Source organism: Gavia stellata, chromosome 36, assembly GCF_030936135.1.
Source record: "Gavia stellata isolate bGavSte3 chromosome 36, bGavSte3.hap2, whole genome shotgun sequence".
Lineage (NCBI taxonomy): Eukaryota > Metazoa > Chordata > Aves > Gaviiformes > Gaviidae > Gavia > Gavia stellata.
This window is the reverse complement of record NC_082629.1, coordinates 513,736-540,719: the sequence shown is the minus strand read 5'-3', so window position 1 is coordinate 540,719 and position 26,984 is coordinate 513,736. Positions and strand designations below refer to the sequence as shown.

At 53.1% G+C, this 26,984-nt stretch overlaps 2 protein-coding genes across 2 annotated transcripts; both read right to left on the bottom strand.

The window, feature by feature from the left end:
* Positions 1-14,772: 14,772 nt before the first annotated feature.
* HOXC5 (homeobox C5) lies at positions 14,773-16,200 on the bottom strand. The gene is made up of 2 exons (XM_009814811.2): positions 15,747-16,200; positions 14,773-14,987 (listed from the first exon to the last, which is right to left on the bottom strand). The coding sequence occupies exons 1-2, from the start codon at positions 16,198-16,200 to the stop codon at positions 14,773-14,775; spliced, it is 669 nt and encodes a 222-aa protein (XP_009813113.2).
* A 3,613-nt stretch (positions 16,201-19,813) lies between these two features.
* On the bottom strand, positions 19,814-21,202 carry HOXC6 (homeobox C6). The gene is given in 4 exon segments (XM_059832737.1): positions 19,814-19,888; positions 19,891-20,077; positions 20,079-20,124; positions 20,803-21,202. Coding segments are annotated over 4 exon segments (708 nt in total).
* Between the last annotated feature and the right edge of the window lie 5,782 nt (positions 21,203-26,984).

The window sequence follows — 26,984 nt, the reverse complement described above, 5'->3', positions numbered from 1 at the left end:
AATAAAACATGCAAACCACTCTCCCCATCTCTCCCTCCCCCCTCCCCTTCTCACCCCACCCAGGAATTCAATTTTCTTCAAATCTCGTTGAAAGTGGCTTTTTAAAAAGTGGGCGCATTTTAATATTGGTTAGACAGCGTGACCTGAATTTCACCTCAACTGTTTGACTTGATCCAATAGGTCACTGCCAAGGAGTTATTGATGGGGGAACTCCATTGAAATTTCTCTCCTCACAAATGGCCTTTAGATCTTCTAGCGAGTTCAATAACTAGTTATAATGTAGAAGGGGAAAAATGAAGCCCAGAGGCAAACTAATTTGATGTTTCATTTTTATGCCGGAGAAATTGTTGGTTTTTGTTCCTCTCACCTCCCGCTCTGCCCCTCTCTGCCTCCCCACACCGGGGGGGTGGAAAAAATAAAAATAATCTGCTTTGAGCGAAGCCCCCTCCGAGCCGGCCCGGGCAGAGCTCGGGGTTATTCATCATTTCGGGGCGCCGCCGCCTCGGCCGCAACTGCGGGACTCGGCGGGGCGGGGAGCCCAGCAAGAGTAAAACTTGCTGCTTGGTAGGAAAGGCGCTTCTTTCTCCCCGTTCCTCCCCCTTTTTTCTGATCTTTTCTTTTTCCTCTCTTCCTTTCTTTTTCCTTTTTCCTTTTTCCTTTTTCCTTTTTCCTTTTTCTTTTTTCCTTTTCCCTTTTTCTTTTTTCCTTTTCCTTTTTCCTTTCTTTTTTCTTTTTCCTTTTTTCTTTCTTTTTCCTTTTCCTTTTTCCTTTTTCCTTTTCCTTTTTCTTTTCCTTTTTCCTTTTCCTTTTTCCTTTTTCCTTTTTCCTTTTTCCCTTTTTTCCTTTTTCCCTTTTCCTTTTTCTTTTTCCTTTTTCCTTTTTCCTTTTTCCTTTTTCCTTTTTCCCTTTTCCCTTTTTCCCTTTATTTGTCTTTTTCTTTTTCCTTTTTTCCTTTATTTGCCATTTTCCTTTTTCCTTTTCACCTTTTCTTTTTTCCTTTTTCCTTTTTCCTTTTTCCTTTCTTTTTCTTTTGTCTTTTTTCCTTTTCCCTTTCTTTTTCTTTTTTTTCCCTTTCTCCCTTCTTCCCTTTTTCCTTTTTCCCTTTCTTTTTCTTTCGTCCCCCCCCCCCTTGTTTTGGAAAAGTTTCGGTTAAAATAAATCAAAGGCGCCAGCACCCAAACCATACCTCTCCTCTCCACCCTCTCCTGCGGTGTAGCAGGCCCGGGCAGAGCCAGCTTTCCGCTGCCGGCAAACCCACCCTCCCAAGGCCGCTGGCGCTGGGCCAGCACCCTCACCCGCACCCTCACCCCCACCCATTTGATCCCCCGGGGTTTCACGCCTGTGCTGGGTCGCCCCAGCTCCTGCGGCCCCCCCCGGCTCTTCCCTGGGCTGCGGCCCTGGGGAGGCTTCGCCCCTTTGGCTCCCTTCAGACCCCGGGGTTTGGGCTGAAAGTATTTATTTGAGAGCCGGGGGGGGTTATTGGGGGGGGGGAAGGCGGGAGGCAGAGGAGGGCTCAGCGGGAGGATGTTTTTAAGTGAGATACACACAGGAGCTAAGATCTCGCCTTGACTCCTGGTAGACAAAGACGACTTGCGCTGCCCCACCGGGTGATTGCTGAACCCTGGGTTAAGTTGAAAAGAAAACCTTTGGGTTTGGATTGGGGAAAGGGCGTGTTGGGGGGGGGGGGGAAAGTGAAAGTTTGCAGGAGAAAGTGTCCAGGGGCTGCCGCGAGCCCATCAGCAGATCTATAGCTGTTATTGTATGGGGCGGAAACAATATACAAACTTGAGGCTGATCCTCTTGGAGAGAGCTTCTGCTTGAGCGGTACTCACTGCTCTCAGCCCGTGGAAATCTTCCTCCGGGGTGAGAATATTAATAATTAACGTCACTCCCCCCCCGCCTCCCCCCCCAGACCCCCTCGGGTTGCGAAGCCGCTTCTCGGCTCCAGAACCCTGAGTCCTTCTCGACGGCTTGGGCCGGGGAGAGGCGGGGGGGAACTTTCTCTGGAGGGACAGGGGATAAAAATAAAGGGTTTTTTTCCCCAGAAAGTTAATCCCGCCCCAGCTGGGGGGGTTGTACCGGGGAACTGGGGGGGGGGAGCCCTGACCTGCTGCTGCTGCAGAGGAAACGAGGCGGAGGTGGCTCAGCCTGCGCTTGCGGGGGTGCGGAGCCCCGGCCGGGCACCAAAATGGGGTGGAAGGGGGTGAAGGAGGGAAAACTCCCTCTTTTCGATGCATTTTGAGCCCCCCCCCAAGCGAAGACGAAGCCAAATTTTCACCAACCTGCGCTCATCCCTTTTTAACCCCCTTTACACTCAAAAATCAGTCCTGGGGGGTGCTGCCTCCGGGGAGGTGACCCAGCGCTTTTTAAGTACAAAGCAGCCAAAATCCCGGCAGAACCCCCCCCCCCTTTTTTTTTCAGGGTGCTCCCACGGCCGCGTGGCTCCCGGGGGGGGGGGCAGCCTTGGAGGGCTGCTGCAGGCTCGGCTCGACCCCCCCCCCGTTATTAAAATCCCCGGGTGCCCCTTCTGCTGGACGCAGGTCAAGGGAAAGTGGGGTGCGGAGGGCTGGAGGAGCCCACGACACGCGTGGGGAGTGACGCGGGGGGGGTCCTGCCCCTGTGGGGCCAGCAGCAGCGCATGGAAGGCAGATCCCTGGCCTCACAGATGTGGGGATGTTGGGATCAAGGGCAGGATGGTGGGAAGTCCCGGGTCTGTCGCCTTTTCGGGCCGTGTTTCAGACTCTCTCGATGTGTGAACACGCTCTTGAAACCCGACAGGACCCAGATGCGCGCAGCTCCGCGCCCATGTGCGCACCCTCCAGCCCCGACAGCTCGCAGCCAGGCCGGAAATTGGGCTTTTCCCAGGGGGAATTCCGATCCCCCGGGCGGGAAGGGATGGAGGGGGGGTGTCCCCTCCGCACCCGCAGCCTGGAGCCTGGCGAACCGCTTGGCCCAGCCACCGCACGTATTTTAAATCTTAATAATAATAATAATAATAATAATAATAATAATAATAATAATAATAATAATAATAATGCCCCGGAAAGGCGGCGCGGCCACCCTGGAGCCCGGGGGACCCTTGTTAGGGTGGGAAACAAGGGGTTAACGCCAGGAAAGGCGCTCCCCGCTCTCTTTAATGTTTATTTATTTTTTTTCACCAGGGTACTTTCAGTTTAATCTTTCGCAGTGCAATAAACTATTATCTTAGTTAATCCCCAAGGCGAATCCATCAAAACCTTTTAATAAAACGTTTCGTGGCTTCCGCGGGGGCCTCCAGCAACAGGGACTGAGGAAGGGCGAGCTCGGGAGGGTTTTTTTTGGGGGGGGTCCCTAAAATTTCCTGCTAGTAAAATGGGGGGAGCGGGTCCCCCCCCCTCGGTGGGGCCATTAGGATTCCAGCGGCATGGGGAGCTGCGGGAGCCATCACTCACGGCCCCGGGAGCAAAGGGAGCCGGGCTGGAACAAGAGGAGCCGCGGCGATGATATAGAGAAGCAGGCCGCCAGCATCAATCCTGACCTGATAAGAAATCGGCTGCTTCCCTGGAGGAAAAAGGAAAAAAAAAAGAAAAAAAAGAAGGAAAAAAAAAAAAGAAGGAAAAAAAAGGAAGAAAAAATAGAAGAAAAAAAGAAGAAAAAAGAAAAAAGGAAGAAAAACAAAGAAAAACAAAGAAAAAAGAAAGGAAAACAAAGGAAAAAAGAAGGAAAAAGAAGGAAAAAAGAAGGAAAAAGAAGGAAAAAAGAAGGAAAAAGGAAACAAAAGAAGGAAGAAGAAGGAAAAAATAAGGAAAAAAGAAGGAAAAAGAAGAAAAAAGAAGGAAAAAAATAAGGGAAAAAAAAGAAGGAAAAAAAGAAGAAGGAAAAAAAAAATCACGGCCCGCTGGCCTGGGCCGTAGAGATTTTGGGGAAAAATCGCCTTTCCCCAATGCCAAAGGTGCCCCCGGTCCTTTAGGTTTGCTGGGAAAACTGGGAAAGGTGAGCTGATCTTTGAGGGGGGGGGGAAAGGGAAAAGAAGGGGAAAGCAGCCCAGAGGAGACGGTGAGGGTCGCTGCAAGGACCAGCCTGGCGGGGCTGTGCCACCCGCAGCTCCCCGAATCTTTTAAGCCCCGAAACTTGGGGCTTCAGCGAGGGAGGAGGCGGTCGGGCAGCGGCGAGACAAACGTAAAATATAGGTTTGTTCACACTCCACTTCTCCCTTGCACGTGGCCCCCGCCCATTTTTTAAAGCTGTTTCGCCGCGAGGTTGCAGAGAACGAATGCCGACACGAGCCACGTCCCCGGCAGCAGCAGCCACAGCTGTGAAGTGTCACTTTGGGGCTGCAGGTAAATATTTCCCCTTTTCCCACCTGCGAAAGGGCTTTATCCCGCCGCGGGAAGGATGAGAGAGAGGGAAACAGGAGGAAAGAGGGGCTTTGTTGTGCGCGGGACACGCGTGGACACGCCGCAAGCCCACGCACCCAAGTGGCCTTCCCCCCCAAAAAAAATCCCCCGTGTGCTGCAGAGGGAGAGAACCCCCCCACAAGGGGAAAGGGGGGATGCTCAGCACCCCCCAGCAGAGAAGACCCCCTCAGTGCCCACAAATCTCTCTCAGCACCCGGGGGGGGGGTTGCACGCACCCGGGTGGCTCTTTATTTTGGGGGGGGGGGTTTGCTTAGATCCCAAATTTGGGGCTATTTTGGTGAAGCGCACTGTTCTGCGGGGTCCAGCGAAGGGTGCGGAGGAGAGGAGGCGGGGGGGGAGGTGGCCCCAGCGGGGGGGGGGGGGCACGAGCTACCCCGTAATTAATTACAGGAACTCATCAAGCTCAGCCTGCAACCCCCCTAGTGTGGGCTCTGACAGGGGGACGGGGTCCCCCCCCGCAAAGGAGGGGAGGGTTTGAGCTCTGCAGAAGCTGTGTCCCCCAAAGCCGTGCCCTCCCCCAAGCTGCCCCCCCCAGGTCCATACCGAGGACGAATCTGCTGGTGGGGTCGGGGGGGTGAGGGGGAAAGGCCTTAAAAATAAACACAGGAATGAGCGAATGTGGGAGAAATAGGGGTGGAAAAATCCCCAGTTTTTGCCAAGGGGCTGCTGGGGTTTGGGGGGGTCCAGCGAGGCGCCTTCGGTTTGGGGTGGAAAAGCAGAGTTTGGGGGGGCGGGGGGTGAGAGGGAGAGGGGAGAAAGGAAGAAAGACGAGAAGGAATGAAAGAGAAAGGTGGAAAGAAGAAGAGATGGAGGGAAAGGGAAAGAGAAGGAAAGAAGGGGAAAAGGAAGGGAGGGAGGGAGGAAGAAGAAGAAAGAAAGAAAGAAAGAAAGAAAGAAAGAAAGAAAGAAAGAAAGAAAGAAAGAAAGAAAGAAAGAAAGAAAGAAAGAAAGAAAGAAAGAAAGAAAGAAAGAAAGAAAGAGAGAGATGGAAGGAAAGAAAGAAAGAAGAGAAAAGGGAAGGCAGGAAGGCAGGAAGGCAGGAAGGCAGGAAGGAAGGAAGGGAGGGAGGGAGGGAGGGAGGAGAGATGGAAGAAAAGAAAGAAAGAAAAAGAAAAAAGAAATAATGAAAGAAAAAAGGAAGAAAGAAAGATGGAAGAAAATAAAGAAAGAAGAGAAAAGAGAAGGAAGGAAGGAAGGAAGGAAGGAAGGAAGGAAGGAAGAAGGAAGGAAGGAAGGAAGGAGGAGGAGGGAGGGAGGGAGGGAGGGGGGAAGGAAGGAAGGAAGGGAGGGAGGAGGGAGGAGAGATGGAAGAAAAGAAAGAAAGAAAAAGGAAAAAAAAATAATGAAAGAAAAAAGAAAGAAAGAAAGATGGAAGAAAATAAAGAAAGAAGAGAAAAGAGAAGGAAGGAAGGAAGGAAGGAAGGAAGGAAGGAAGGAAGGAAGGAAGGAAGGAAGGAAGGAGGAGGAAGGAAGGAAGGAAGGAAGGAAGGAAGGAGAAGGGAGGGAGGGAGGGAGGGAGGAAGGAAGGAAGGAAGGAAGGAAGGAAGGAAGGAAGGAAGGAAGGAAGGGAGGAAGGAAGGAAGGAAGGAAGGAAGGAAGGAAGGAAGGAAGGAAGGAAGGAAGGAAGGAAATGAGGACTCGAGGTGTATTCATGGCAGAAGAGATCCCCGGTGCGGTTTGCCGGTTGGGGGGGGCTGGCGGGTAGGGGGGTCCCAGCAGACACCCAGGGCTGCGTTCACCACCCCCGCCCGCGGCAGAGCCCTCCCGCACCCGGCCCCCCCCGGGCCCCCCCGCACCCGGGAGCCGGGGCCGGAGCTGAGCCGCGAGTCCGGCCGGGACAGCGGGGGGGGGGAGCTGGGGTCTTCAGAACAAAATAAATGAAAAAAACCTGTTCAAGTATCAGTATTACATACTGCTGACTCCCTCCAACTTGTATTTCTCTTTTTCCCCCTAAAGCTATTGGAAAGAAAGTCGCATTTTTTGGAAGCGGGGTGAGCCCCCCCGAATTCCAGCAAACCCCCAAACCCCGCCCGGGGGGCGAGGCGATCCCGGGGGTCAACAGTAGCCGCTCCCCGCCCCTGCTGCTGTTCCGCTGCCGGGAGCGTCGGGGGAATCCGCCAAGTGCCCGGAAAACCTTTCCAGCCGCTGCTCACATCGCCTGTCTGCGCGCACAGCGCCAGCCCCGCGCCCCCCCGCACCTATGGGCTGCACCTATAGATATCCGCACTGACACACGCACAGCGCACCGGTGCCTGCGGCTGCGTGGGGCACAAACCTGCCCACGGACCCGGCCCAGGCGGGGAGAAAAGGGGGAATAAATTGTAAAGAGGCGGAAATCAAGGCGGGGGTTACTCCACGTCTGGCCAAACCTTGTTGCTTTGACCCTTTTTTCCCCTTTTTTGGGGGATAAAGAGATAAAAGGGACGTGCCCGCAGCGAAAGTAATTGGGGTGTTTGTTTTCCTTCGTCCCTTCCTTCCTAAAAGCAGGGAAAGTGGATGGGGAGGGAGGGTATTCCCAGTCCCTGCTGGGAAAAGGGGTCGTGTCTGCCAGGCAAGAGAAAAATCACAAATAACACCCCCCCCCAAAAAAAAAAAAAAAAAAAAAAAGAGGGGAAAAAAATACAGATCGGTAACTCGGGATTCAACTCTTGACCGGGAAAACCCAGATCAAAACATCATTTGATAGAAACGCGCTCTGAGGAGCGGATAATAAATCAATAACATCGATCCATCAATAGGCTCTGCAGGGCCGGGCGGGCTGCGCAGCCGGGGCTTGGGCGGGGGCAGCGCACGGGGATGCTCCGAACCCCCTTCCCCACCTCGGGGAGCACAAACCCCCCCAGAAGATGGGATGGAAACACCTCCCGCAGCCGCATTTCCTCCGGCCTCTCCCCCCTCCGCCAATAACTCTTTTTTTTTTCCCCAGCACCGACCTGGATGCGAGGAAATTATATTCCCCAGAGTCTTTCTCCAGGCTTTATTTATTTTTTTTCCCCCCTCCTGTCCAATTTCTGCAGGAAATTATTTTTGCTTCTTACTCTACGGCGGGACTCCTTAGGAACACCGTGGGTTTTTAATCCCCTCACTCCCACAACAGACTGGAAGCGGCAAACACCGGCAGCGTCTGAACTCAAATTAAATGATATTTAAGCGAAAAACCAAAAGATGCGGAAGAAATGTCTCCAACCCGGCACCTATTTTTAATGACCCCCCCACCCATCACCGAGAGGTGGGAAAGGAGAGGTCGCAGCGGAAAGAGCGAGCCGAGTTTCACGTCGGACGCCAAAAACTCTCTTCTTTCTCCCCAAATCAGGGCCACCCCCGTGGTTCTGCCACAGCCGACCCCGACACGCGTGGGAGAGCGGCCCCGTTCACCCCCGCAAAGCTCCGGAGGTCGCTGGTGAAACTGGGGGTACCGCTCCCCCCAGAGCCCCTCTTCCCTTGGGGTGCTTCCAGGTTTTGAGCGACTTCGTGTTATCCCAGAAGCACGGTTTTTTAAAGGAGCCTCGCAAGGACTTTCCGTGGGTTTTGGGGTGATGGGGGGGGGGCAGGGGCTCCAGGGTCCCCCCAACCCCTGTGTGTTCCCAGCTCCCCAGGCTTGGACCCCCCCGATTTTTTGGCACCTTTTTTTTTCCTAGCACCTTTTCCCACTCTTAACGACCGCTAAATAAAGGGAATAACTGTATTTTTGAGCATTTCCCCTCTTTCCAAGCCCGCAGCACCCAGCCAGGCCCCACACCGACCCGGGGAGGGGGGGTGAAAAGGATGCTGAGACCCCAGGGACCCCTCCCCGGAGAGCCCTGAGCTGGGGACAGTGGCCTTGTCCCACACCCCTGGGGACATCACACTGCTCGGGGGGGTGTAAAGAAAATCCTGATTATTTCTGATGCTATTTTTTGATATATCCTCGGGGGTGGCATGCTCAGGGCACGCCCGCCCCAGCGATGGAGCCCTATAGAACCCTATAGAGCCCTATAGAACCCTATAGAGCCCTATAGACCCACAGTGCTACACGGGGCTCAGGTAGAAGGATGTGTCCAGAGGGTGGGGGGGGTGTGGGAATCCACCTTCCCAGTGGGATCGGGGGGAAAAATTAATCTCCATCTCCATGATGGACCCTAAAACCCGGCTCCCCAAAATCCGCCTCCGCATTGGTTTGTACAGGCCCCGGCCCTGGTGCCAAAAGGGGGGTGCAAAAAGGGAGCAGCGAGGGCTGGGGGGGGTCACAAGTCCTCTGCAGAAGAGCAGGCCCCCCCCGAATCGCTGAAACCCACCCTCTGACCTCGCCAAGACCCTCTGGGACAGCGAACTGCTCCCCCCCGGAGGGCTCTGCCCCCGCAGGACACCCCCAAATGAGGGCACGTGGAGAAGGGGCTTAAAATCCCGGGGCCCCCACACGGGTGCCCCAAAAGGACCACAGGTCCCAGGGGGCTGCCCCAGGGCTGCTCCCTGCTTCGGGGGGGGGCTGAGCCCCCACAGGGCTCTGGAGAGGAGAAGGTTTGGGGGTCCCCGGGTGTTTCACCATCTCCCTACCTCTTACTCCATCCTTTCCCCACAGGTTGTGTTGGCAGAGTGGGGTCCAGCCCCGCTGCCCCCCGCTCCCCGAGCACCCCAGGGTGGGGGGCAGCCCCATCGCCCCCCTTTTTAGGCGGGGTACAGTGGGCCCTGGGGTGTGGAAGGGGGAGTCCGGCCCTGGCTGCAAGGGGGGTCCCCATCCCTGCAAGGGAGCTGCTGGGAGAGGCTTAGCACCCACAGAGCCCCCCCCCCCAGCGCCCACAGAGCACCCCAGCACCCATGGGGGAGATTGTACACGTGGTGAGTGGGTGTTTGTGTGTGCGCGAGGCCTTGTGTGTGCACGTGCACTTGTGAGGGGGTGCAGGCCCTTGCGAGCACATGCGTGCACGCGTGTGCACATGTGCGAGCGTGCGTTTGCACGCCTGCGCGTGTGCTGGCACCGGTGCACGCGTGTGTGTGCGTTTGCACGCCTGCATGTACGTGCATGCGTGTTCACACCTATGCACATGCATTGGCATGCCTGCCCGTGCACGCACATGCATGTGTGCGTTCGTGTCTACCCGTGTGCGCAGGCACACGCGGGCGTGGGTGCACATGGGTGCACATGGGTGTGCGTGGATGCACATGGGTGCACATGGGTGCACATGGGTGTGTGTGGATGCACATGGGTGCACATGGGTGTGCGTGGGTGTGCATGTGTGCTCCCGGGTGGAAACCCCTCCAGACAACTCATGTCACGGTGGGAACCTGCGGCCTCTGCTCCCTGCGCAGCTCCCCCCCCCCAAACACAACACATGTGCCCCCCCCCCCGAGGACGTGTCCCCCCTAAGTGCCAGGCCTGGGATAACGCCAGGATGGGGCCTTTGCGGGGGGGGTGTCTACAAAGCTGAGCACCTGCGCCCCCTCCCCGAGAACAATAGGGGCCCGGTCTTTGTCTGGGAGGGGGTGGGGAGGGGGTGCCCCATTGCTTTCTGTGGGACCCGCTCCTCGGGGGGGCACCCTGGGGTGGGGAGCAGGGAGCGAGGCCACCTCCCCCCCCCCCCCCGGCCGGTTCCCAGCGGGTTGCACCCCACTATTGCCCCCCCGACCCGGGCTCCTCGGGGAGGTTTGACCCCAAAAGGCCCCCCCCGGACTGGGGGGCGTCCCGGCACCCCAAGGGGTGCCCGAGGGGGGGTCCCTCGGCCCCAGCTGCCACGCAGCCCCAGGAGACGGCCCTGCCCCACGCGTGACACCCCCCGCTTCACCAAACAGTCCCCATGGGGCGGGGGGGGGGGTCCACCCTCTTGACAGCCCCTCTTCCCCCCTGCGCGCCCCCCCCCCCCACGCGTGGAGCCGCGCACGGAGCGACCCTCCCTCCGCGCACCTGCACCGGCCCCGCCCGCCCCCCCCGCCCCGCGCAAGCCCCTCCCAGCGCGGCCGCTTCCTCCGCGCTCCTGTGCGTATTTCTATTCCGCCCCCCTTCCCCCCCCCCCAATTTCTTTCCCTTTCCCCTCCTCTCTTTGCAAAGCCCAACTCTCCCCCCAAACACAAATAAACCCACACACCCCCAAACTCGAGGATGGGGTTGAAATTTGGGGATACCTTCAGGCTGTGCGCGGGGGGGGGCCGCTGATGGGGACGGGGGACGGGGGGGGCTTTGCCGGTCGAACCGGTAACATAGAGCCCTTCTTTGGACTTATCTCCTCTCCAGCAGCCCTGGGGAGGGGGGCCGAGGGGGGGGGAGCTGTGATTCCTGCCAGATAAGCTCCTCGCCTGCAGCTCGCCCCTTTGCAAAACTCACAGCCCAGCTCAGCCCCCCCTTCCCACGCACCCCCCCCTTTTCCCACGCGGGGAGGGGGATTTTTTTTTTTAAAAAAAAAAAAAACCCTTTCGCCATTCCTAGAGAGGTTTACAAAAAAAAAAAAAAAATCAACAACTGAAACACACGAGGCGAAAAGAGAGCGAGGAAGAAGAAGAACTTACGGGGGTGGCCGGGGCGATGCTGCTCCGGGAGCCGCGCAGCCGCCGCGCTCCGCACTAAGCGCCTGTCCCGCGGTCCCGGCGTTAAACAGCTCTAGCAGCTGCGATGGTGGACAGTTAAGATTATATATGATGTAAATATATTGTGGGTTTGTCAGCTCCCCCAAACCATAAAACTTAGTTTAATGACATCACGTGCTCCCTGAGAGCCATTCAGGGCTTTTGCTTAGGGCCATCCACATAAATAACCTTCAAAAGTTTTAAACTACTAAATTCACATAGAAGCCATGAGTATTTCTGCTAATGTTCTCATGTTCCCGGTGAAACTAAAAGAGCTTTGCTTTTTCTTTTTTTTTTTTTTTTAAAAACCAAAACAACCCAAAAAAAGTCCTGGATTTATATATATATATATATAAAAAAAAGCCACTTTGGTTTGTTTGTTGTTTTTGGGCCATTTTAAGTTCCCACGGGGTTGACACGGATGACGGGGCAAGGTAAGTCCTTTTCTATTTCCTTCTTGAGTCTTTGGGAAGGGACCGAGCAGCCGAGAGGGGAAAGAAAAAGGCCAATCTCTTCCAGACAGCACCAGCCACAACATCCACCAAACACCCACCAGTCCCCAGAAAAACGAGGGAGCCCCCCCGGCCCCCCTCTCCCCGGGCAGGAGAAGCCAATAATTAATCATAAGTAGCCGCACTCCGCTCCGCAGGGTGGAAACGCGAAAGTTGGAAATGTAAAGCGCTTTTTTGGGGGGTTTTGGGGTGTGTGGTTGGGTTTGGTTTCCCCCCCACACTCCCCCCCCGCTCTCGCAGATAAAACACGCGTGGTCTGGGAGCTGGTTAACCCTTGCCTGGACAAACCCAAGCTGCCTTGACAGCTTCCCGGTGAAAAAGGAGAGAGAAAAGGTGTCGTTGGGGTGCGAAATGTAATCAGAATAAAAAATAAGAAGCCGAGAGGCTGCAGTGATACCGTGAGAGTGAGGGGGAGGCATTGCTGGAGAGAAAATAGGGAATAACGAGCAATTTCCAGGACACGCCAAGAGGGTGACCCACCAGTCAATAGATTGACGCAGCATGGGGAAAAAATAAAAAACGGGGAGGGGGGAAAGGAGGTGGTTGGGGCCCCCCCAGCCTCCTGCCATCACCCCAGGCCCCAAAAGTGGGCAGCAAATAAATGTGGGGCCAGCGCGGCCCGGCTTTGCGGCATTTCACTCCCACCCGATGGGAAAATGACAGTGGAGCCGGCAAAGAAAAAGCAAAAATAAAAAAAAAAATAAAAGAGGATTTTTACCCAGGCCTGGTAAAACAGTAAAATTAACTCTCCCTGCAGCTCGCCACCCGCCAAATAACATCCCCCACACACACACACGCGAGTAACAGCCGTCAAATAAAATAATAGAGTTAAAAGAGGCCTCGAGGTGCGGAGGTGCCCCCCCCTTTCAGCGCGGGGCTAATTGCACCCCCAAAGGCAGCCGGAGCCGCTGCTGGAGGGACTTTTGTTGGGCAGGTTCAGGAAATGGTTCCCTTGTTCCCCATGTGTAAAGGAAATCCTATAAAGTTTTATGGAGCTTATTGGCTTCTCCCGGCGTTTGTTTTCCCCCGGGAAATAGCGGGCAGGACGCGGGGGGAGTCACCCCGCGTGTGCGTGACTGGGTGCGCAGCTGCCTGCGGAAATATAGGGTGAGCCCTATGCAAATCCGCACGTATAGGCGCTGTGCGCGCAGCTCGCGGCAGTGCGCGAGTGGGTGCGGAGGGGCGGGGGGGGGTCGCAGCCGCCCTGTGCCTCCGTGGGTGGAAAGTACGGGGGGGGCACACACCTATAGCCCCGCCAGGAAGGTTTTTTTCTCAGCCCCGCGCCTGGGCCATATGGCCGTAGGGATGGCAAAGTCCATATGGACCGAAGTGTTACCCCCGGGATGTATGGACACCCTCTGGAAGGAGCGCTTCCAGCCCGGGGGCAGAGCCCATGTGCTCCGCGTTGGGCCCCTCCACCTTAGCAGAGAATAATATCTATATTTTCCAAAAAAGCAACACAAATATTCATTTAAAAAGCCAAGAAAGGGGGTGCCGCCCCCCCCCATCCCCCACAGCCTCCCTGGGGGCTGCTCCCCTCGGGGTGGGGGGGGGGGTCAGCAGGGCCTGGAGCCCCCCCCCTCCCCAGCCAACCCCCCCCTGCCCATCCCAGTCACCTCCAGTCAGGCGCTGGGACCTCCTTCCCGCGTCCAGGTGCTGCCCAACCTGCAGCGAGAGGCAGCGGCTGCGCGATTTTGGGGCAAAATCATTTTATCCCGAGTGCGCGTTGGGGAGAGAAGAGGGGGGAGGAGAGAGACACAGAGAGAGAAGGTAATTTTAATCCGCTATTCCTATTAAAATGCCATCTGCCAGGCGAGGACACCAGCCTGGAATGAAAAGCCTGAGAGAAATAAAGATGAAAAAGTCCGAGCTGGGACAGGGAGCGGGTCCCCTTCCTCAGGGCCCAGCCAGCACTTAATCACCGAATTAAAAAAACACCTTTCCCCCCTTCCCCATGCCCTGGGAAATAGGAAAAGCAGCACGTACCTTTTCCAGGGAGGGGGGAGAAGGGTACTCTAAGCTATAGCATCCCTTCATCCCTCCCGAAATCTGCTTTTTTAAGATAAATCATAATATCAAACAATCAATACTTGGCCAAAGCAGCAGAGGAGCAGAAAGCTGCCCCAAAGCGGGGAAGAGGCACAGAAATATCCGCCCGGCGCGCCAACTTTTGGATTATTTACAGTTTATTCCATATGACAAAATAGAAGTTTCCTCGCCCTTTCGCAGACGAAACGGCAACTAATAAATAGACCGAGTACATCATTGGGGGGGGGGGGATAAAAGGGGTTACTGCAATGGACCGAATTTAGGACAGAGATGTACAAATCGGGGTTCGCCTTGGCTTTTTTTAATATATACCTTAGCATTTAGCAAATCTACATTAATTACGCAACAAATAAATACACAATAATATTAAGCCCAGAGGCTATTTCTCCCACACCCCCCACCCCCCCCCCCCGCCCATGCTGCACTTCCCTGCCCGGAGATTTCGGAGGAGCCCCGCAAACCGGTGCCCCCCCCCACCCCCCCGAGTCTATTCATTTCTTTTATATGCAAATAATAATAAAATGATGCCGCCCGAGTCCCGACGAAAACACGCGAACACACACCAGGGACCCCCCCGGCTCCTCTCCGGGGGTTCAGCAGTGGATTTTAGGGGGGGCCGAGCCCCAGCGAGGGGCAATATTCTCCTCGGCGGCTGGAGGGAGCCGAGGCGGGGGGGCCCCCGCAGCTCCCCCGCGCAGCCCCCCCCCCCAGCAGCGCCGCGATCTCCTTCTCCCACCGGGGCGAGGCCGGGACTCCACAGAACTTACTGGTTTGGGGTGCTTTCCCCCTTATTTCCCTTTTTTTTTCCTTCTTCACCAGCCCTTTTTTTTTTCCCCGTTTTTCCCACGAATATTGCGGGGTTTGGAGCTGAGAGAACACGACCCCGCGGATTTTTGCGTTCAGCCTTTGTGGTGTTGGGCTGGGCTGGTTTTTTCCTGGGTGATTTTTTTTCCCCAAAGAGCGCACAGGTTAGGACCACTTAGTAACGACCTCAAGAGCGATACACTAATTTTTTTTGCGTGAAGCTAACAGCGGGGTTGGGTTTGGGTTTGGTTTTTTTTTTTTTTTTTTGCATACTAATAAGAGATCTCCTTTGTCTGAGGGGTTTGTGAGGGTACGGACCAGAGTCCATCCAGCAGCTCCCTCCCTGCCCACCCCAAAATCAAAGTTTCCTCAAGGTAGCTTCCACCAGAAGCGATGGGAAAGAACAAAAAATAACCACCAAAAAAAAAAAAATTAAGAAAAAGCGCAGGGGACCCCCCCATCTCCTGCAATCCCACCTAAAGAGCCTCTTTGCTTTTCAACTTGGAATCTTTCTTCCACTTCATCCTCCGGTTTTGAAACCAGATTTTGATCTGTCTCTCGTTCAGGCAGAGGTTGTTGGCGATCTCAATGCGCCTCCGCCGGGTCAGGTATCTGTTAAAATGAAATTCTTTCTCTAGTTCCAGAGTTTGGTAGCGGGTGTAGCTGGTGCGGGAGCGTTTACCGTCCGTTTCTGGGGAAAATAAAAATATAAAAAAGTAAAAAATAAAAAAATAAAAAGGGAAGACACCGCATGAAAAGCCAAAGCAATTCTGGGTGGATTTTAGATTTTTTTATTATAATTTTTTTTTCAGAGGATAAAACCCGGTTACAAATCTAGAATACACAGAAGTTTGCCGGGGCTGTGGGCACGCAGGGAGTGAAGCAGCCAGAAATCCTCCATTCCCCAACACCTTCAGCCCCCCGAGTCCCCCCCTTCCTTCCCGAAGCCCAGATCAAACGCATGTAGATGAGCCAGAAGTGAACCTGTTTCCTCTCGGACAATAAGGAAGTGTACAAAGGAGGGAAATATCTTTTCTTGGGGAGCTTGTCTCTTTTTTCCCCCCCCCTTTCAGCCCTGGGAAGGCGGAGGGGGAAAATCTCTGCACGCTCTCCCTCCACCTTCGCTTCTGGTGTCGGTTTTTTTAAAGCTCGCCCTCAAAGAACATGTGTATTTCAAGTTATTTTTAACCCCCCCTTCCCAAAAAAATGGAATATTGCCTTTTATACACGTTTTGTTTCTATGATCCAATTATGCTGTCATAAATTTGGGCGTATATAGCCTCTAAGCCTTTTAGTGGACAGTTTTACGAGCAATTGATGCCTTAGTCGTAAAATTTACGACCTCAGGTTTTTTATTATTTGCCCCGTATGGCCTATAAAAACCCAAGGCAAAAAAAAAAAAAAAAAAAAAAATTCCTGCGAAACAAAAATCAAGAAGTGAAAGTTTTACCATGGCTCATGTGCAGTTTGGTCATCCAGGGGTAAATTTGTGGAGGTGGGTGCTGCTGCAGTTGTGGTCCTCCTTGTTGTGCTGTTGGCACGGGCTCGGCTTTGATTTCACCCGAGCCCTTAGATCTCTCCTCCAGCGCCGTGTTAGCACTCTTCTGACTGTAAATCCCGGGATTTAGGGATGCTTGCTCCTCTCTGGCCAGAGGATGCCCCGAAGAGCCCATGACGGTGCAGGAAGGGCGCTGGGGGTTAGCTGGGGGGGCTGCAGCCATGTCCGCGCCCGGGGAGGTGGCAGCCCCGGAGGAGGGGAGGGCGATGCTCAGCTCCGAGCCGCTGTAGCGGTACCTGGGCGGCGGAACCTCGGGCACACTTCCATAATTTCCATAACTTTGCATGGCATAGGCAGGAACGGTGGGACTTTGCTTATAAAAGGAGTTGGCGACGTAAGAACTCATGGCGGAGGAGGGGAGGAAAAAATAAATACAAGAAGGGGGGAGAAAATTTGGGAGGGGGCGCCTTTTCCTCTCCTTTTTCCTCCTTTTTTCCTCTTTTTCCTCGTTTTTCCTCTTTCTTTTTTCCTCTTTTTCCTTTCTTTGCCTCTTTTCCTCTTTTCCTCTTTTTCTCTTGTTGTCTTTTCTCTCTTTTTTCTCTTTTTCCTCTTTTTTCCTCTTTCTTTTCCTCTTTTTTTCTCTTTTTCCTCTTTTTTCCTCTTTCTTTTCCTCTTTTTTCTCTTTCGTTCCTCTTTTTTCCTCTTTCTTTTCCTCTTTTTTCTCTTTTCCTCTTTTTTCCTCTTTCTTTTCCTCCTTTTTCTCTTTCGTTTCCTCTTTTTTCCTCTTTCTTTTCCTCTTTTTTCCTCTTTCTTTCCTCTTTTTCCTCCTTTTTCCTCTTTCTCCTCCTTTTTCCTCTTTTTCCTCTTTCTTTTCCTCTTTTTTCTCTTTCTTTTCCTCTTTTTACCTCTTTTTTCTCTTTTCCCCTTTTTTCCTCTTTTTTCTCCTTTTCCCCTTTTTTCCTCTTTCTTCCCTCTGTCCTTCCTCTTTTTTCTTCTTTTTTTTCCTCTTTTTTCTTCTGTTTTTTCCTCTCCCCCCCTTACCCCCCCCTTTTTTTCCTCTTTTTTTTTTTTTTTTAACCGCTTTGATTAGGGTGATTTGTGGCCCTTTGAAGTTCAGGGGTGGGGGGGGCGCGTTTTGTTCCTCCTAAAGTGCAGAATTTATAGGTGGGGATTCTTCTTTCTTTTTCCCCCTCTCCGCGCTGCCCAAATATGGGATATTTAAGTGGCGTCACGTGACGGCGCCGGCCACTCATCAATCCGCCTCCCTGACCCCGGGGCGGGTTATTGATGGGCGCCCGCGGAAGGCGCCGGGGGTGCGCGGGGGAGCGCGGGCGGAGCGCGCCGCGGGACGGCGAGGCGGCAGCGGCACCTAGCGCTGCTCCGCGGCACCGCACCGCCGCTCCGCGCCCCGCCGCGCACCGCGCCGCCCCCCGCGGAGGGGGAGGGCTGCCTGCGAGCTCCCTCCGCGCACCGCTCCGCGATTTTCAAACCGGGTTTTTCCCCTTTTTTTTTTAATTTTTTTTTTTCCCCGCGCATTTTTGCGCGCTTTGTCGCCTCCGTCCCAAAATCGCAGCTGCGCGGGTAGGGGCAAAATAAAAAAAGCCATTCATTTTTTTTCCTTTCCCTCCCGACGCTGGGGGCGGGGGGGGGGGGGGGCGCAGCGCGCAGCAGCGCGTTCCCTCCGCCTCATTTGTCATTTCTTTCCGATTTGCGCGGAGATTCGCCGGGCGGGGGGGGGGCGCGGGAAGCGCCTTCCCGGGTTTGGGGGAGCGGTGGCGGGCGGGGAAGCTCCCGAGCGTTCTGCAGGGGCTGCTCCTCGCCCACGAGCTCCTCCGATGCGCCAAAGTTTACATTCCTGGTGCCTTCCCCCCCCCTCCCCGCACAGCCCCCCCCGCAATTTATTGCTGCCAGAAGCCTGGATCGTCCTCCGCCGCCGCCGGCCGGAGAAACCAGCCCCTCTTCAAAGGGCGGGGGGGGGGGAATAAATACCTTCCAGCCTGAATTTCCAGCCCTCCCTTCTGCTCCGGAGCCGGGGCGGGGGGGGGCGCGGGGGGAGAGCGGCAGCCCCGGCCCCCCCCCGCCCCCAGCGCGCTGCCCCGCACGTTCGCCTTCCCGCGGGTGCGCAGCCGAGAGACGTGCCCGGGTGCGGCGGGGGGGTGCGCATCGCCGCCGCTCGCTCTGTAGGCGCCGGGTCCCAGACGGGGGCTTGAGGATGGGGGGGGTTAGGGGGTTTTTTTTGTCCTTTTTTTTTTTATCTTGGCATTTCAAACCGGTTTACACCCAGGGAGCCTCCTGCTCCCCGGCCAGGTCGTCACCCTCTTGCAAAACGCTCTTGGCTCCTGGTTCTTGGTGCTGGTTCCTTCTTTTCTTTCGTTTTAACAGAGATTTCTTTTTTCTTTTTCCTTTTTTTTTTTTTTTTTTCCCGTCTTTCCTGCGCCTTGTAAAAATCGCCTGCACATTCCAGGCTGCAGACGAGCAAAGGATGGGCTGGAAAAAATCTCCCCAGGCTGCTTTTTTTTTTTTCTCTCCCCCTTTTTTTTTTTCTTTTCTCTTTTTCTTCCTGGTTATGGCCACTTAGCACCAAATCCTGGTTGTTTCATTAAAAAACTACGCTGCTTCCAGGGAAATATCACCCCTGGCTAAGTGCTACCTACTGAACAGCCCAGCAGATATGAGAGCAGTGACAAAGAGGCGAGAAAAATGCAGGTTTTTTTCATCCAGCCTTCGCGATGGGTTATCCGAGCCTGCGATCCACAGCAGCGGGGTTTGTTTCCCGGCGTTATATCCACAATTTCCGATCTCCTAAGGATGAGTCGCTGGATAAAAGTGCCTCCCCCCCCTCCCTGGAAAGGTTTATTGGGTCGAAATAGAGTCGGGGAGGGGGGGAAGTGGGTCCTTCCGCAGAGCTGGGGGATTCTCAGCTGCGTAGAGCTCAAATTAAATCAAATTAATAAAAAAAAGAAGCAGAACCTTTGACCTGGCGTTTGACTGAGGAGGGTGCAATAAGAAATATATACTGTTTTGAACTTTGGAAATCCATTTTTAATCATGAAGCGAGAGGTATGGCATAGATTCCTGATGCCACCGAACAATACAGTAACAAGACTAATTCAAGGAGACAAAGCAAAATGTAATTTTCCCTCCCCCCCCCCTTTTTTTTTTTTTTTCTTTTTTGGAATACTCTTGAATGAGAGAGGTACGGAGGAGGGAGAAAAAGGGGAGAGGAGGCTGATTTTCAGGAACAACACACAGAAGATAAGTGAACTTTCTAACAGGCTCTTAGCAACACGAAAGGTTTCAACTGAAGCTCAGAGGCCATTCTATAAACTTTAAAAATAATATTCAGTTTTTATTAAATACTCAACATAGTCCTCTGGACATGACCTTTATACATGAGAGGGCGTAACACAAGGAGGGGGGTTATTTTATTTTTTTTTTTTCCTTTTCTACTGCTATAGAACTCCATTCACTTTATACTGTGGAACATTACAGTGCTAAACATAAATATAAATACAGGTACCACAAACACAGTTAAAAATATTCACACAGAAACTGTCACAGTTTGTAGTATGCAGTGATGAGCCCAGGTATCTGCTACTGGGGGGAAGGAGCTTTCTCAGGGAAATCAGATTTTTCACCAGGGGAGGAAGAATTGCTCTGGCCGGGGGGGGGAAGCTGGGCAGAGTCCCACCCGGCACAGCGGAGGGTGGGTGCCCAATTTGGGGGGGGGGGAAGGCGGAGGGATTGAGGTGGGGGGGAGTGTGCGGCTTGAAACAGTCTTATCCCGAGTTAGATAAATAGGCGATGGCGGAGATGTGTGTGCGGGGTGGGGGGGCCACTGGGGAGAGCGGGGGGGGGCTGTGTAGCGCTGGGGAGGGGGTGTCCGCATTTCCACCTTATTTTTTTTAACCCCCCCCCAATTATTAATTTTTTTTTTTTTAACGTAGCCAAACATTGTGCCAGTGATAAATACGGGGTGGGGGGGTCGGGGGGGGCCCTGCCGCCGAGCTGTCACTTTTTCACTCCTTCTGCTTCTCCTCCTCTGTCTCTTCTCGCTTCTCCTCCTTGGCCAAGCTGTCGGCGGCGGCGGCGGCGGTCCCCCCCCCGCTCCGGAGAGGGTTGAACTCAAATTACTTTCTTTTTTCCATTTCATCCGCCGGTTTTGGAACCAGATTTTGATCTGCCGCTCCGTCAGGCAGAGAGCGTTGGCGATCTCGATCCGCCTCCGCCGGGTCAGGTACCGGTTGAAGTGGAATTCCTTCTCCAGCTCCAGGTCTGGTACCGGAGTAGATCTGGCGGCCCCGCCGGCGGTCGGCCCCGTAGCCCACTCCTAAGGACGCCGAGACAAAACAGACTAAGGACCGTCAGCCCGCTGGAACGCCCGGGGGGGGGGCACCCCCCACCGCCGCAACCCCGCGCCCGCCCCGCTCCTCCCCCCCCACCCCCCACCCCGCCTCCCCCCCCCCGGGGGGAAAAAAAAAAACCACCCACACCCCCCCCCCCCCAAAAAAAAAATCTCAATTTTTTGCATTAAGTGAGCGCAGCGTTTTCTCCCGGGGCGTTTTCTCCCGGGATGCTGCTCCCCCGCTTCTTTTCCCCCCGTTATTGCGGCCAATTGGAGGATTTGGGGAGCGGGGCGGGGGGGGGGGAGTGGGAGCTTCCCCCGGCCCCTCTTGGTGCGGGGAAGCCGCCCCGCCGCCCTCCCCCGCACCCCTCATTAAAACTTGGGTTTACCCCGGTAATATTTTGTGCTTAACTCCCGAGCAGAGCTCGCTGCACTTTATTATAGATATTTTACACTCTCGAAGTCTTTTAATTAGAAAGAGCATAACAAGCCATATTTGCTTGCAACAACTTAACAAATAAAAGGCCTGTAGCTGCAACTGTGAAGGAGCTATATTATTGTTTTTATGGGGCCATAAAAAGTCGCTCAGCCTGTTCTGCTAGGGAGAAGGTCGTAAAGATGGTTCAGTTTATTTAATTTATATCTCCGAGCTGTAAAACTTACCACTGTGGGAGTTCATACGCTGCATCCATGGGTATATCTGAATGCTAGTTTTTTGTTCTTGCGAAGTGTTCCTGTTTTGGTCACTGGTAAAATCCTGTGCGATTGATGTCTGTGTATTATGTCCCATAGAATTTTGCCTGCAGCTAGAAAGCATGTCTTTTTCTTGGTAAAAAGCGTTAGATCCATAGTCATAAGGTCCTCGGCTGGAGCTAAACACAACATTATCTTGCGGTGAATAAAAAGGAGAAGAATAAATCCGGTTTTGAGCAACGGCTGCTCCATAAGTAGAAAAATGCCTGACAGGGTCATAGGCAGTGGAATTGAGGGCTACGTTGGGGAGCACCTCTTGGCCACCGGTTAGGTGGCAGGACAGAGATGGGTTGGTGAAATAGGAATTCATATCGTCCTCTACACCTGGCTGTGTGATTTCTTTAATATTTATTTCTGTCTCCAGTTTGTAGTCTGAACTAGATTGTTATAGGGAAGGCTCTGCTCCAGGACAGACAAAATGACAAAGTCAGCTGACCCGGGGGAGCCAATGGGGAGGCGGGTGTCAAAAAGGGAAAAAATTGCTTTTGCTGCTCCGGATTCCCTAGTTGAAACTAAGTGGGCATGGAAGTAAGTCCTGCACCCCCAAAACCCCCCCGGCACCCCCGGGCTGCCGGGGGATGGGGAGGATGCGGTGGGGAGGGGAGCGCTGCTGGAGGCAGGGCTGGGGGGCGGGGGGGGGGGGAGGGATGGGGATGGGGGGGGCCCAAAATTCTTAAGCCAGGCTTAACTTTTCCTCCCCCCCCCGTCCCCCCGCGCCCCCCTTTTCTGCCGGCGGACACCGAGGTTCGGGAGCACCGTCCCCGCGTCTGCGCAGGGGGGTTGGTTGTGGTTTGGTTGTTTGTTGTGTTTTTCTTTTCTTTTCAAGAAATGTTTGCTTAATATCTCGTGATAAAGCAGCTCAGAATTCACAGGGATAAATCTCAGACGCCCACAGAATATTAAGCCATAAATTACCCTCCTTCCCCCCCCACCCCCCCACCCCCCTTCTTGCTCTCCTTTGTCACTGTGATGGAATCAAATGGTTGTGCTCCTGATGAGAAAATATTACATAAAGCGAGGGGGGAAAACATGGCGACTTCCGATTGATAACGTGTTTGAGAGCCTTCCCAAAGTGTGTCCTGGGGAGGGGAGAACGAAAAAAAAAAAAAAAAAAAAAAAAAGAACAAGAAAAAGACACGGCAGAAAAGCAACACCCAACATTGCCAACTCCCGCTAGCCTGGAAGTTGGATTTCTCCTCTACTTTGACATTTCTCCCCTCAAAGGCTTCCCTGCTAATTTGCAGTGCTAGAGGATATTTACATTTTCCACAACAACTACGGCAACAGCAAAAAAAAAAAAAGGGTTTCTATGTGGAATGGCGAGCGATGGGGAGCCCGGGCTGGGGACGCAACCTCGTGCTTGTGTTTGCTGCGATTTACAGTTGCAGATATTTACAAGTGATTGGGCAACTTCTATTGCAAATATTGAGTTAGATGAAAGGGGGGATCATATTCTCTCTTCTCTGGGTAGATTGCACCTAGAACTAATTGAAATGAAGACAGCTAATCTAATTTTAATTTCAATCTAGAGCCATAAATTGCCCCTTAAATGTAAAACATACCTGCTGATCTGTAAATATTGCGAGGTGTCTTTATCATCCTGGTGGCTTGCTATTTAAAAATTCAATTATGGCAGGGGAACCCTGGCCTCCTCTGCGTGGGGCTGGGTTGTTGTGTGGGTTTGTGTTTTTTTTTTTTTTTTTTAAAAAAAACCCTCCATCGTGCCCACGGTTTTATTTCAAATGTCAGGGTGCGGGGGGCTGGGGAGAGGAAGGTTTGTGGGTGCACACCTCAAATTCCGAACTGGAGTATGTGTTTGTCTTGCCCTCAGTCAATGGACTTCATTCCCTTTTTAGCGATGTATCCCTAAAAGATTTTAGCTGACAAAGAAGGGGTGGGGGGGTGTATATTTTTTCCCCAGCTATAACAGGAACCCGGATGCCAGCGGATTTTATGCTCTTTTTCCTCTGTGTAACAAAGCAAAGTAATCAATGGTAGCAATAAAACCATAAACGCGACTACAACTGGAAAAAAAAAAGCTCGTGTATTCATCTTCTATAACGTTAAGGCTTCCCCTGAGTGTCACTAGGGGAAAAAATAAAGTTTGGAGCCGAAAAGGAGGGCGCTGGAAGTGCGCACCAGCGTATTTCGCCCATGTACCTTGCTGGGGAGCGGCCGGGCTCCCACCTCCGCCGGCCCGGGAGGGCTCGGGCGGCCGCGGGCGCTTCCCCCCGGGCCAGCTGCGGCTGGCTTGCGCTTGCCCCGCCGCCCTCGCCCCAGAGCCCGCCCGGGGACCTCTGGAGCCGGAGCAAATAGGGAAACTGGGAAAGAAGTGCCATGGCTGGGGGCATTCTCTGCTTTGTTATATATTTTTTTTTTTTTAGTATTATTTTAATTTTTTTTTTCCGCCTTCTGCTGAGCTCTTGAGCCCCCCCCGGGCAGAGGCACTCTCAGCCGCAGAGCCAGGGCTGCCTTGCAAAATACCAGTAGCCACGGGCACGTCTCCCCCGAGCCCTTCCAGGGCAGGGGCACCCCGGGAGGCAGCGCTTGCCCCCCGAGAGCAACCCGTCGCCCAGGTCCGACAGCCGGGCCGGAGGGCGAGATGGATGGGCGAGAGCTTTGCAGTTATTGGCGTCTTGTCTTACCTTACGTATTGCTCGCGGCCCGAGGTAATTTGGCGAGTAAATGAGAAGTAGCTGCAGCGGGGTGGGGTGGACCTTGGCCGGGGCGGACTGAGGTGGGGAGTGGCACCCAGGGAAGGGTGCCAGCCCCCCGCCAGCCTGGCCAAAGTTTGGAGGAGTTTCTGGCAGGGCTCCTCCTGGGGTTTGCTATTTTTATTTTTTTTTTTTAGTTGGGGGTATTCTTTTTTTGCTCCCCCCCCCCCCCCCTTGTGTTGTTGTTCTTTGTATAGGTGCTCGGGGGCTGTGGTGGCGGAGACCTGTGTGATAACCGTGTGACTAGGAGTCGAGAAAGTTAAGTGTTTTATTACTTCTCTAAACAGAGGGCAAGTCTTAAAAGTCTGGTCGATTTATAGTGAACAGAAACCAGCTGCCGTAAAGAAACTTAAAATAGAATCCTCTCCCCACGTTAAAAATCCGGTTTCGGGGGGAGGGGGGGGGGAGGGAGAGGGAGGGGAGGGGGTGAGTAAAAAAAAATAGAGCACAACCACCCCAAAAGCTCCTACAAATACAAATGAGGCATCATTAAAGTGTGTTTTACTCATTGCAGTTCCTCAGCCTCACGTTTTGAATGCACTGGGTATTCCCCCCCCCCCCCCCTTGATATTTTCTAGCAGTTTGGGGATTTCTCGAAAGTATTTCATCAAGATATGTCACTACCAAAAAGGTATTTATTTTTTCCCCCATGAAAACATGTAGAGGGAATATGTGGGGCGCTTTCTGGTTAAATTGGTCTGCAAACAATTATGTAAACTCATCAGCAGAAGCAAGAACAGATGTTTTATTAAAAGTGCTACACAGCAGTAGAAATATGTACAAGTCTTCGAGTAGCTCTTTAATAGGAGTTGCTCTTTGTTCCCAGAAAAGAAAAGCGCCCATAGAAATCTGAAATAACATTCACCACTCATAAGCCATATTCAGCCCCCCCTTCTTTTTTCCTCTCCCCCACTGATGCTCATACAGAGAAGGGGGAAAAAAAAAATTAGGAAGAAAAAATATGTGTCGGGAGATTTCCTCCCCCTCCCAGCTATATTAGCGAATTGATGAACTGATTTAGGGGGGAAAAAAAAAGGCTTAAAAAAAAAAAACAAACGCAATCCCAACACATGTGTTTTCTATCCCTCAGTAATTACTGAAAGGAAACAAATCCAAATCGGTGTCCCCCCCCCGCCCCTCCTGCGCAGCACCGCTCCTGGCAGCGCTGCAGTCCAGCCCTGCAGCCGCTCGGGCTTTTCTTTTTTTTGGGGGGGGGGGGGGGATTTGCTCCTTTTTTCCCCAGCCACGTTGCCCACTTGGGTTGATCCCGGCGTGGGCCAAGAGACGGGGCTCCCCCCCCCCACGCGTGTCGTGGTCGGGGGTTGGGAGGTGCCCACCCGCTCGGGGCATGGAGCCACTACACCCCCCCCCCCCCTTAAAATTAAAATTATTCAAGCAGGAGGGGGTGTTTTTCTGCAAACTGCTGCAAAAATGTCTCTTTGGGGATGCACTAAGGGGGGGCACCCTTACCCTTACGCCCCCCCCCCCCCAAACACCCACACCTCCGCGTGTGTAAGGCACACGCGCACCCACCCACCCCACATCTCCGTGGGGCTGCGCGCTCCCGTCTGATTAACTACTGGAAGCTCTTAGAGGTAAATACAAGCGATGCCATTAAAAGCCTTTTTATTTAAACTGATTTCACCTTCTATCTGGGATCTCTGCCTCCCCCCCTCCCCTTTGCCTTTTTTTTTTAACTTGACATTTATGGCACACGTGAGTCCTAATTATTTATTTGGGTCTTTCGCTGGGAATTTATTCTGCTCTTTACAACAGGGTTTTCCTAGGCAAATAGTGCTGTTGGCTGTAAATAACGCTTAAAAAAAATACAAGAAAAAATAAAATAGGGGTAACAACACCCCCCCCCAAAAAAAAAAAAAAAAAAGGGGGCGAGAGGATAACAAGACCGCTGTGGTGGTGGTTCGCGTGGAGGTTTCTCTACCTCTCCCCAGCCCGAAATGGCTCGCATTGTTTTGGAGCCGCCTCTATTCTCTGTAATTACAACCTCGGAGTCAGAGTCTGGGCAGCTCTTAATTAAAAAAAAAAAAGAGAGATGAAATCTCTCCTTCCTTCCCCTGAATACTTCTATTCACAGCTTCATCGCCTATTTCAAGTTTGATCCCGGCGCTGCAGCCGCCGCGTTTGGAAGGGGGTGGCCTGTTTGGGGGCTTTCTGTGCTAATTAAAAGGCATTTTCTGCACCGAGATGCGCCAAGCCATAATTAGCGAAAACACCCCTTTCCCCCCCATATCTTTCCCCGAAGAAGGGCTGAAAACCCCCCAACCAGCGCCCTTTCTGCTATTTTTTTTTAACGCAAACCTCCGCAAACCCCTTTCCTTGTATTTTTTCCGCCCTAGGTGGATAAAGAAGAGTATTTACCACCCCGCGCATCGCCCCTAGAGTTGCCCGGACGAGTCATTTCTTTGCTTTTTCCTATTGATTTATTATTTTTATTTTTTTTTTTGCAGCGTGGTGGAGTGAAATGGCCTTAAACGTGTTCTTGTTGCCTTTAGTTAATTCTCAGAGTCGCTTTAGGAAAGTGCACCAAAAGTTCAGGGCGACTCCCTGCAAGTTGCGACGCTCAGCGCGAAAAAAAAATAATATTATGATGATAATAATGGGGAAAAAAAAAGAAAAAGATGGGGGTTTCTCGCTTGCAAAACCTCCCAGTCGCTGCCCACATTTCCAGGGGTTGGAAGGTAAAAAAAAAAAAAAAAAAGGAGAATTCTGGCAATTGTCAAAACACATGTCTGCTGGCCAGGAAAGCGGGAGGTGTGTGGGGAAGAGAAATTAATCTGCTCCTACTTCTGAAGTGTATCCCTCTCCTTTCGGCCGGGGCTGGAAAGCGCTTTCTGCCACTTTTAAACCTTTATTTGGATTTTTCCCCGCCTGGATCTCGCGACCCGAGGAGGTTTTTAATTCGCAAATATTCTTTTTCATAGGGGGGGAGTGTGATTGATTTCATTATTTTTCTCCTTCCCAGATTTATTGGCGAATCTCAGCCCAACAAAAGGCGGCAGCACCGAAATCTGCCCGCGGAAACGGGACTTCGCCGGGGCTTAAATCACCGCGAAACCACGTTGCAAAAAGTTAAGAGCGGCGAAAAAAGCAGAGGGGGACCCCCCCTCCCCGGCACCCCGCCTCACTTACATCGGATTTGCTGATTAAAGGCGCTTCGGAATAAATCTCATCAGCGCCGGGAAGGGCATCCCCCCCAAAAAAAAAGCCAGGAAACAAAAAAAAAAGATCCCTAATATTTTAGGGCGGCAGAACCGCGGAGCGGGGCTTTGTTTATGGGGAGGTGTCTGGCGGCTGCGGAAACGGGGCTTTGTTTATGGGGAGGTGTCTGGCGGCTGCGGAAACATTCCCGGCGGCTCC